We start from the raw sequence: 12001 nt of genomic DNA, 5'->3' as shown, positions 1-12001 counted from the left end.
CAATACCCCCGGGTTTTTTTTTTAAATTTTCCCGATAAATATCCAATTTTCAAAAACATTGAACAGCGGAAGCGTGTCCATATGTATAAAAATCTTTTCAGGATCAATCCGCAATAAATCAAAAGCGCGATCTAAAGCGCTTACTTTTCTTACGCTTCGTTTAAGTCTCCCGTAAATGCTCGCGGAAAAAATTTTCTGATTTAACAATTCAATTGCTGAAAAAAAGTGACTGCAACGTTTCAACGTAGATTTTACAACAAACAAATGCTTCCACTATTGTAAGCTAATTTAATCACGGGGGTGGTTAAAGTGGCATTTTTTTGTTGTAAAATCTACATTGAAATATTGCAGTCACTTTTTTTTAGCAATTGAATTGTTAAATCAGCAATCTAATTTTTTCCGGGCTTGAACTTTGTCTGGTGGCTCATCGCAGATGAAGTTGTTCATGTGCATGCTTTCCTGATCACTTGAATTTGTCCTCGCATCATTCGAAGTCTGTAATTAATTAATTAAAGTCATATGAGAAAGTGAATTTGAGCGGTTTTTTTTTTTTTTTTTTTTTTTTTTTTTTTTTTTTTTTTTCACTATTAGAGAAATAGCATGCGAGGTCTTCAAAGTGGATAGTCTGTAGTCATAATTCGAAGGCCAAGTCATCGCTTTTCTCAGCCGAAAACTTGGACATGGCGTGTGAGTCGAAGTCGATGAAGCAATGCAATTTCCTCTTGCAAATTCTCCACGTAGAAACTTAACGTTCAGGCAGATTGGTATATTTTACGCTGCGGGCCGATTATTGAGATTGATAGACAAAGCTATAGACAAAGAAGACATAGGGGGTATAAAGCAATCCTATTGGTTGAAATGGGTGGTTCTCATAGACTAAGGGGGAAAATGATAGACTAACTGTCGGGTCTCTCGTGGGTTGCCGTTAGTTAGTCTATTACCTACCTCCTTTGTCCGTTGCAACCACCCGCTTCTACCAATAGGATCCCTCCAAATCCTTTTTGTCTTCTTTGTCTATTGCTTTGTCTATCAATTTCAATAATCAGCCCGCTGGTTTGCTACCTGTAAAACGAGCCATCGAAACACGATTCCCGCACGTGTTCAACACGTCGTTTCCCTCACGAAAAAACGTAACTACATTTCAGTGTCGCCAAATTTCCTCTCGTAAATTGCTTTTTTACCAGGAGAATATCGGGAATTTCTAACTTAAAATTGCACTAATTTTTCCTCTGCGATTAAGTGAGTTTGATGGTCTCAAACAACGGTTACCGGGGCTGCAGGTTGGTTGTTGAAATTGATAGACAAAACGATAGACAAAGAAGACATATGGAGCACAGAGCAAAAGTAAGTAAGTAAGAAATTAAGTAATGAAGTAAGTAATGAAGTAAGTAAGTAAGTAAGTAATTAAGTAATTAGGTAATGTAAGTAAGTAAGTAATTAAGTAAGTAAGTAAGTAAGTAAGTAAGTAAGTAAGTAAGTAATTAAGTAAGCAAGTAAGTCAGTCAATCAGTCAATCAGTCAGTCAGTCAGTCAGTCAGTCAGTCAGTCAGTCAGTCAGTAAGTAAGTAAGTGAAGAAGGGAGTAAGGAAGGAAGTAAGGAAATAAGTAAGTAAGTATGTAAGTAAGTAAGTAAGTAAGTAAGTAAGTAAGTAAGTATGTATGTAAGTAAGTAAGTAAAAAAAGAAAAAATCGGAAACATTTTGGACAAAAATTTCACGGGTATACATTCTTGCAAAAAATAGAACTTTTTGAGTCAACACTGGTAAAATAAAACCTCTTGGACCAGCGGTGCATTGACTTAAGAGTGCAGTTTCTTGTCGCCGGATTTAAGAGTCTTGAACTCTTGTTTTAAGCGGATTTTGCATTGATTCAAGCGGATTTTGCATTGATTTAAGCGGATTTTGCATTGAAACAAGAGTCCGGACTCTTAAATCCGGCGACAAGAAACTGCACTCTTGAACCAAGAGGTTTTTTTACCAGTGTAAACTTGCAGCCTTGGAATGAAGTTACGTCGTTACGTCCCTTCGTCCGGGACAGGACGAGCCGACAAACTCACACCTGGACCTCTGGTGACGCTCCGCATGGAGGGCAGTTGTTTCCCACCGAATCAATTACAAACGTCGCGGCACCATACTCACGTCCAGTCCGAACGCCCGATACGAAGATGCATCTCGTGGCTCGATGCCGAGACCCCCGCTCCACCGCGGAGGAATAAACCGCGCAACTCCCTACGAAAACTCCACGCACATACGCGTTTTCCGATTTCCCGAGACGCCAGCTCATAAATATGTAAATCTCGAAAACGGAAAATAACAAGGAGAAACAACGAAACGAGGAACAGTATTGCCTTTTGTGATGTTTAATTGGGCAGAGCTCGCCTCAGCGCGCGGCGCGCATGCGCTCCGAAGATGATGGATCGGTCTCGGCCCGGCGGGGGGCGGGGGGCGGGGTGCGGCGGGAAAAGTGAGATTAAAAAGAAAGTGAGGGGTCCTGATTAGACCACGCTTTTCAGGATGATTTAACCGCGGCCCGGAATTTACACGCGTAATGCATATGTAATCCGCCCGCTTGCATTTTTCTATCCGAGTCATATCCGCCCGGCTAGGTTTCTTTTCCCCGAGCGGTTTTTGTGCGTGGACGCAACCCCCCCCCCCTCTTTCCCCTTTTCCGGAATGTCGGATTTCGCGGGAGAACAGCCTACGAAAACCTGGATAAAATTCTGATATTAATAAGATTAAGGTGTTTAGTGGAGGGATATCTATAAATCTTATTTGGATAATTTTGTGGGGGGGGGGGGGGGTCAAATTGATCCTATCCTCATATCTGGGCTTAATCTATAATGGTACATTCAAAAAAATGAAACAAACAATCAAACTTCATTCAGGATATCAGCTCGGATTTTTAGAAAATCTGCGTCTATTCTGCCGTGCTAAGGAAGAACGCCGTATAAGCCTTCAGGCGCTGCAAAATTGCCTTCGATATAATACGAATTTCCAAGGAAACTGTTGGTTGTGTTTCATCCAGTTTTTAAGAGAATCTCACTAGCAATTGATTCGGAGGATTTGAAAAGTTCAAGGGAAAATATTCATGACTTTCCTCAAAAATGTATGTTCTGTAAGGGGACATTTGCCAACTCCTGATGGCTCATACGGCGTTTTTCCTTAGCGCAGCAGTATTCTATTCCCTATCAAGACTCTTTGAAACCGTCTTAGAGAACAGTAAAGACATATCGACGATGAAACTGCCAGACCACGTAACTCGTTAAAAATGTTTAAAAATCTCATCTCATATTACATATTTTTGAAGGAGAACGAATCAATAATAATCATTGAAATTTTCACCGAGTTTTCTACTCACAGAGTAAGAATATGACGGAAGTTGACCACATATCTCCGTTTGCGACGTTCATCGCGTTGCGAAAGCTTCATTTCAATAATTTCAATAACGACTCATTGCCGAAAATTAAAATTTACCTTCAATTATGGACCAAAATTGACTGGTACAATCGTTAAAAATTTTTGACGGTATTTGGGTGAAAAAAATTTAAGTAAAGAAAAGGCTAGTTATTGTGATTTAAAAGACTATTTTCCAGGGGTTTTCGCGGTTTACACATCTCACCTAAAGATCACACGATTCTAAGTTGAAACGAGTGAAAAACTATTTAATTACCTTCTTCGAAACCATTCATTATCCCGTGTCCCCAGCTGGAACCAGTTCACGTTTTTGCAAATTATATGTTTTATTTGCAGCGATCGGACGAAACATTTTGGATTACAGTTAAAGGACTTACTTTTTCACGCGCCCATAACTTATTTTGTAAGAAATAAACATACCTTGGTGTGCTAATTTTAAAAGTCGGCTCGATAAAATAATTAAAATCTTTCTCATTGCTTCGAGTACTCAAGCATTGTCTGCTGGCCCATTCTCATCCATTCTAAAGCCGACTGTGGATTGGCCATAAAACGCTCAGTTTATAGATTCCCATCGACCTCTGTTTCACACGGATTTTCACGCATGACGTCTTTTTACGATTGCTTCAATCTCAAATGTCACGCACATCACTCATTTCCCCCGCAAAGTAACCTCATAACACTATTTGGCGCGCTTGTAATATTTGACCACCAGACCATCGATTGATCACTCACTCTCACATTTACACTCGCATTCACTCTGACGCAAGACCTGGCTTCTTCGTCGTGTCGTAGAACACGCGATCTGAAGCTTCGTAAATAATGGTGTATTTTTCATTTTGTGTGTCGCAATATGTTCTTATCTGTTGGGGGACATATTCGCAAAATAATCGTGTCCTTGAACCTAAAGTCCCTTTATAGAGAGAGTTAAGAAAACGCGGATCATGGATGTCACAAACGGGAATAAAGATTACACAGGACGTTTTTGTAATCTTTGATCAACCCATTCCCGAATTCCTATCTCCATTTCCTCTCTCATTCCATTTGTTCCTTGCCGAACCCCCAATGTCCCGGTCTATTCCAGTTTATAATCTTTGCAATTGGTGAAACTGTAATCTTTATTCCCGCTTGCGACACTGTGAAGGCCTAAAATATGAGAACCAATCAGAAATGGATTCACATTGTCTTTACTCTCAGTATAAAGGGACTCTAGTTGAACCTTGAATAACATGCTTGTCAGATCTCGCCAAATACAAAGTGATTCGTTACCTCTGATACGAGGAAAACTTATCCCTAACAAATTCATATAGGTGTTCATATATTTATTACAATATAAAAATAAATACATACAAATACCAAATCATGCGATAACTACGATAATTTAGAGAGGAAGCATTTAAAAAAACCATGGTGACGTCATCAAAGAGATTTCCCGATGACGTCATCTTCGCTTCTCCAATGACGTTTTCTGATCGGCTGATTCGTTAACCAATCGAAACAAAGATAGCGTCGCTTACACAAAAGGCGGCTTAGCTCTTTTTAATGTAGCAAGATAAGATAGAAATAATTAAATAAAAAATATACCCTTTTATGAAAAAACAAATCAGTCAAAATTTCTTCCCTCAAAAGTATAGAGCATATAACGCTACAAAAGTAATATCGAGGGCTATAAGAAACAGTACCGCCTACCTGCAAACTGACGATTTTCCAAGAACTTCGAAGGAACTTCGCCATTTTTAATGATTTTGAGGTTGGATTTGCAATTATTCTTTTTATTATTTTTTTTTATACATTACAGCGTCTTTTTAACACCTCCATGCGGGATTGGAAAAAAATAAAGACATCTTTGCGTATTTACTACTGAAGAAGTTGCCAACTCATTTTCGCCAAAATTGGACGTATTTCTGTCAAACGGAACTATGTGCATTCAGGCATGAGACCTGAGACCCATAAGAATATATGCATAACAGGGCTCACGTCATAAAGCACACAGTTCCGTTTGGCGGAAAACCAGCCAGTTAAGCGGTATTGTCCTTAGCCCTCGATTTTCGAATAGGTCTCGTTTTGAAACCATAAGCTCCTTAAACAGGGAGGAGCATTCTTAGGTTTGACCCTTAGATTATAAGCAAAAACTATATGTATAGACGTTGCAGTTTTTAGCGAAAGCTCATTAGATCATATTAGCCGCTATGGGTGATGGGAATTCTAAGACGGGCACAATTTTGATATTATACCCTCGCTATGCTCGTTGGGACTCCAAAGTGACCTCTCGGGTGTGAGACGATTCTTTAACATTTTACGCCTCCGCTGTGCTTCTTTCAAGTTTCACCGCGCCGTGAAGAGTAACATAACTGTCATGCAATTTGCCTAGAGCCGAATTGAAGGCGGTTTGAAAATTCCCATTGTCCACAAGGCGGCGCGGCGGCAGTGGCACACGCGAGTAAGCCATTATTTCGAGAGTTGACTGACGGAACTTAAAGTCAGCTTTGATTCACTCTAGTTTCAAGTCATTTACTATCGATAAAGTATCTGGAGTTTTATTAGTTTATATTTCAAGAACGAGCGTGATGGTACATTCAATTCAATTCAAGCAAAGAAAATATGAATTCAAACAGGAAGGTTTTAACACTTTTCAGAATCTTCGAATCACTTCTCAAGTTAAAGGATGTCTTTAAGATTCATAGTTTGATTGTGCAAAATATAAACCCCGAGTCGGTTTCACTCTAAACTGCCAATAATTTTGAGTGCTTAGAACTTAAATTCGACCTCTGCAAGGAGATTTTCTGAATGTACGCTCGTGACTCAATTTTCTTCAATGACAAACGAGGTTCCACCAAATCAGTGGGCTAGATACTCGATAATACATGCTAGGTTTTGAGTGCGGGTAAATGGTTAAAAGCAAAGAGCGACACTAGATCATTCTGTCGGTATAACGGAAAAGGCCGTCAGAGGTTTTGGAAACTGCAGAATTTTCCCCACGTAAAATATTTAAATAGGGCAAATTTATGAATAGTTTTTCTTAAAATTTTGTGGCTCGACTTAATCGTAAAAACTATTCTGGAGAAGTTAAAAACAATTTTTATTTATTTTTCATTTTTTTTTTAAAAAAAAAGCACACACACACATACACACCTTCTAGTGTGAACCATGAAAAGTGAAGAAACGAATTGAAAATTATTTTAAAAGAGGAATCAAAAGGGTCAATACTTCACGATTATCGATACCACAAAGAGTGGGGCTCTGAGTTTAAATTGTGAATTCTTAACAAAATGTAAAATATCCTTGGTTAATGACTCCTCATTGAATAAATGTCACTATTATTGGGCATGGTTCCAAGTACTGCATCGTGTGGTTATGATAATGGATAAGTATAATGTTCTGAGAGAACAGGACCCAATTTGAAAAACTACTCAATGTGACTTTCCGAAATCATCGTCACGCAAAAAGGGACACCCTGAGCAAGTTTTAAATTTTCAAGACTAATTTTTCCCCCTATTCTATTTTGAAAAGATAAGTCAAACATCACAGTAAAATCACCAAGCACTCACTCAGATTCGCGAACAACGGTGAAGTCATGAGAAATTGTTCATGATCAGCAATAGCTGGAAAACTTGTAATTCTAACATTTTTCCTAGGGGCGCGCCCAAAATTTGTATAATGGTGGCGTTTGTAAAACGTTCGAGCTTCATTTTAGATAGAAGGGAACTTAGGAAAACTACTTGAACGGCAGAGACAAGATTGGTTCAACCAGCTCCTGGGCCGCGTAGACTTTTTGGACAGAGAGAGCAAAATGTCCACTGATGGTGCTGGTCAACACTCCAATGTTGCTTGTGGTAGAAATCCTCTCACTCCAAGTTTCATTTTGACAATTGCTGGAATCAGGAACAATGACAGAAATCAAGAATCATTACGTATGGATTCAGAAATATTGCGTCACAGAAAATGATAACGATAAACGATATTTACCGATCTATTCTTATTGGTAGCATTGGAAGAGGTTATGGCATTGTCATTGTTTGGATCCACTTTGATGTAATGGAGAATCCCATGGTGAGTAGTGACGTTCAGGTCATCAATATGAACAAAGTGTATGGACTTAACCGAAATCCAACTGCATGCCTAATGCCCTTTCAGGCTGTCCTACTCGTATTTTTTGAAAAACTAAGCAATGGTATGCTTCAAAAATGTTTGTAAAAGTTCCTTGGAATTTCAAAAATACCTTCAAAAATGTTTAAACCTGAATTAAATTGCGTTAAAGAAGAGCTGCTCTGCAGTAAGAGTAATTTCTGCTCCGTGAAAGCCGATTCATAACATGTTTTTAATTTTTTGGGGTGAAGAATTTAATTTTTGTTATGCTTTGGCAGTGCGTAATGACTGTAGAAAAACAAAACCTGTTCTTTATGCTCATTTTATGCAAGCACAACAAACCGCAAGAGTTGAAAAGAGAAATTGAAGGCGATGTATACCGAGATCGTCATTTTAGAGTCATTTACAAATAAAATCTTTGGTATGTCGACGCGAATTATTGTAATTGCACGTATCATCATGCAAGCCGCTCACGAATTTGCGACGATTGGCGAATGCCAGTAACAGATACAAATAAAGCCATGTAGAACGGATGCTTTATCAAAGTAGCGTAAGTGCGTATGTACTTACATGTTTGCAGTCATAAAGCATATATGCAGATTATTGGAACTATACAATTGGACGTATTTCTATCAAACGGAACTATGTGCATTGTGACGTGAGCTCTGTAATGCATATATTCTTATGGGTCTCAGGACTCGTGTCTTTATGCACATAGTTCCGATTGGCAGGAATACGTCCAATTTCAATACAATAAATTGTGTATTAAAGAAATAATGTTTGCAATGTTCATTGTGATTTTTGTGCGGTTTTATTGTCAGAAACCCTTTCATTCATTTATTTTTATCTGACCAATTGGATTGCATTTTTCAAAAAGGAACCGAGAGCATTCTAGTGTTGCTAGGATGGTGCAACTTAAACTCTTTGCAATAGAATTCCTGAAATCATGAAAAAATTAAAATGACATAGGTAATTTTCTTCTTGAATTTATAGTATCTAGGAAGTATATTGACAGAACCTGTTCAGATTATCAATTTATATTTGCAAGGTAAAAAAAGTTGCATAATCTTAGCGATACTGGAATGTTCTTGGTTTCATTTTACAAAATGTAGACCAATTGAAAAGAGGTATTGAAACTCACATGGAGATCAATTGCAGATTGCCGTCAGCGGTATAATCGTAGAGCTGGATATTTGACTTGGTGGGCGTGGCCAAGCAGGGCGCCGTGTTGTTCGGGAAGTCGGGGTCCCGCATGATGGTGACGCCGAAGAGCTGGAAGGTGAGCGTGGCGTTTTGCGGGCCCTCGAAAATGAAGGCGCAACTGGTGACGTTGAAGTCCTCGGTGGCCGGCTGCGCGGGGCGGTCAAGCGCGTCCAGCTGGAAGATGGTTGTCGATTGAAAATTGGAAGGCAGTTTGACCACTGAGTTGCATGGGCTCAATTGTTGCACCTCCGTCGGCCCGTATGGAATGATACCCCGCGTCGAGAGGACCGAGAGAATAAGGACTAGACATGCGTACCTTCGAATGGAAAAATGAAAGCCCCTCAGTCAAGGAGATATTTGGACCACGTTTAGCGAAAAGAAACCGTGCTACATCGGGTATTGCCAAATTTAATTGGGCAATTTAATTTTTTACAGGAGAGCGTTTGTAGGGATTCCTTTGAAAATGTTTAGGAATTTGCCTTGCACTATGAAGAAAATTCACTGAAATTTGTGCGAAATCCATAAAACCGTTTCCCAATTACATTTAGCAATGGACCACTAGACAAGGTACGAATTTCAGCACTCTGATATATGTTCCGTAACCAAAATTTCACGTAGAAGCACGATGCGCACAATGAAAATTATCGAAATCAACTCCTCACAACGATATTTAATGATTCTTGATGCGTGAATTCAAACCACCCGCTCATGAAAACTCAATGCTCTACGTGATTCACATCGCGCGCTAAACGTTATCATGACAGTCTCTGCGCGATGTAAAAATCTGGCAACCTCAATCTTGACGCTTTGGCTCAGCTATAGCAAATTGCCTATAGTTCGAACAACACATGGTGGGAAATGAATATTGCTCGATTAAGAAACTTGCTGAGACCGTTGTCGTGCGCGATTTGACTCACGTAGAGCTTTGAGTTTCTTGTGAGCGGGCAGTTCAAATTCCTCGTAACCAATGTGAAATGAAAAGGTTAATATCTTCGTTAGGAGTTGGTTTCAGTAATTTTCGTTGCGCGAATCGTGTTCTACGTGAAATTTTGGTTAAGAAACATGTACCGGAATGCTTAAATTCGTACCTTGTCTAGTGATCCATTGCTGATGTAGCTTGGTTTCTTTCTGCTCAATACGGTCCATTTGATTATGATACGGTATGAAAATTGAGTGTACTGTGCAATAAGGGACCACTACTCCTTGCTCATTTGGATCACATTTAGCAAGAAGGCACCAGCGCGATTACAGTGTTTTCAAAATCGTGCAACTTCTTCTTTTCTTTTAAAAATACTTAATATATAAGTACATTATTCAAATTTGCACAATTATTTCTCTTTAAAATTAACAAATTTTTAGTGGGAAGAAAAAACTATTTGCTGTTCTGGGAGATTTTTTAGATAATTAAGAAGGAGCAACATTTTTACAACATTGTGATCACGCTGGTTCTTCTTTTCTAAATGCGATCCATTTATGAAGCAACATAATGTGACAGGATCTATGAAAAGGGACCTTGGTGTAACTTTTCCCTCATGATGTTTGAATTTTGCATACTCAGATGAATGCAGGCGTTTTACATTGTTGCGGCCAGAAAGGACTGCAAATCTCTTCAGGATTTCCTGTAGACTGAGGAAAATTCTTCTCAAGGGGCGGAGTAGGCAACTATTCATGCATCTTCATTGTAAGTTGCATGCCCTCTTGATTGCAGGCGTTTTATACCGCCATGTAATAAAAAATTCGCCGAGTTATTTCAGATGGTCACTTACGTTCAACTCACATTATTTTCAATTTAAAAACTAGTTTACTCAACCACGAACCATCATTCTTGTCTAGCCGAGGTCGTTAGACTTTGAGAAAATACAAATAACTCAATCGAGCAAAAATAATTATTGATAAGACAAATTAGTCTATAACTGAATATTTAAAAATATATTTTATGTGGATTTCTTGAAAATGTATTTACTTCAATTTTTACTCATTAATAGGACACGTTAAAATTTTCATTCATTTAAAGTTCGAGAGTTTACGTTCCTCCCAATGTTTAATTATCCCTCGTTCAAAAGTATAAGATAATTATTAATGCTTATATTTTTATTTTTATGATCTATTGATTCTAATTAATTGAAAATTAAATTTTAATTATAAATAAACTAAATGTAAATAGTAAAATTAGATTTTTTAAAAAAAATCCTGGGACCTTACTTGAACAAAAGAAATTTTTCAAAAAAAAATATGGATTGATGTTTTTCTGTTAAACTTTGTTAATCTTTAAAATGGTTCTATTTCACTGTTTCCAAAGGGCTCAAATTGACTTACCACAAAAGTAATATCATTCTTCACTTATCCCTGTTTTCTTGATCATGGAAGTCAGGCAATTATCTCATTCCTCATTATGAGGACCGGCACAAAATAACTTTAACATTGAAGAGTCTGAAAAGCAGACCAAAAATATTGACCGACACAAGTAGACGAAGTAGTAGACCCGAGTACAGAAAGACTAAGCTAAGCAAGTTACCTAAACGTACTAAAAAACGAGAACTAGGTCTGTTTAACGAACTTCGGTCAGCATTCAATTAAAACATTAACTAATAATCACTTCACCTCTTTGCGTAGAAATCAGGTGCGAAATAACGCATGAGGACCACGTCGATATCAAACAATTTCGATTCATCGATTAGAAAGTGGCGGGTGCTGTGACAGTAGATTTTCCGTAGGTTCAATGGTTTCCGAGTCGATAATTCGATATATTTTAATGCGCGCAAATGGCGAAGAGAAGTTCATTACCACTCAATGTCTGGCTCATTTGTGACCATTGAAATACTCGATCACCCCTATCGAGTTGTGATGAACGATTGATCAAATTGAGTTTCAAGCGTTCGAGTACACATACCCCCATGACTTAATCAGACTTTTTGACCGATAAGAAAATTATGGGGGCAGTCGAATAATTTTCCCAACTGACTCATATTCAATGTTGTCGTGTTAGTGTGAGTGTGTCTTGAGCATACCCTTTGAATTGGCGAGTTAAATGGAAATAATCAAAATTTGACTGCGTTGTATTCGAATGGAGCTGTTTCTCAATTTCACTCTAGACTTCTCGTTAATTGCCGTCTGATTTCACTTTCTGTCAGTGTGTAAACACTAATCCACATGAAAAATGAGGGGTATCACCGTATGAGAAGTGAGTGATATTTTTAAATTTTGAGAGAAATGCGTTAAAAGTTAGGAATTGAATTTGAACTTATGACGCAAATAAGAATTGAGCTTTGAATTAAGCTGTAACATGTTGTCCTAAAATTAAG

At 38.2% G+C, this 12001-nt stretch overlaps 1 protein-coding gene across 1 annotated transcript; it reads right to left on the bottom strand.

The window, feature by feature from the left end:
- Nucleotides 1–6495: 6495 nt before the first annotated feature.
- On the bottom strand, nucleotides 6496–11032 carry LOC109029791 (uncharacterized). The gene is made up of 3 exons (XM_019040425.2): nucleotides 11016–11032; nucleotides 8638–9015; nucleotides 6496–7282 (listed from the first exon to the last, which is right to left on the bottom strand). The coding sequence occupies exons 1-3, from the start codon at nucleotides 11030–11032 to the stop codon at nucleotides 7126–7128; spliced, it is 552 nt and encodes a 183-aa protein (XP_018895970.2). The 3' UTR covers nucleotides 6496–7125.
- Between the last annotated feature and the right edge of the window lie 969 nt (nucleotides 11033–12001).

This window comes from Bemisia tabaci, chromosome 8 (assembly GCF_918797505.1).
Source record: "Bemisia tabaci chromosome 8, PGI_BMITA_v3".
In the NCBI taxonomy this organism is placed as follows: Eukaryota; Metazoa; Arthropoda; class Insecta; order Hemiptera; family Aleyrodidae; genus Bemisia; species Bemisia tabaci.
The sequence above is the reverse complement of the archived record's forward strand: the minus strand, read 5'-3'. Positions and strand labels throughout refer to the sequence as shown.

What these genes read in the sequence shown, in the direction of transcription:
- LOC109029791 (XM_019040425.2), bottom strand. An exon ending in AATCTGCAATTGATCTCCAT is followed by an intron (nt 7,283 to 8,637) that starts GTGAGTTTCAAT and finishes TCCTGATTCCAG; the next exon opens with CAATTGTCAAAATGAAACTT.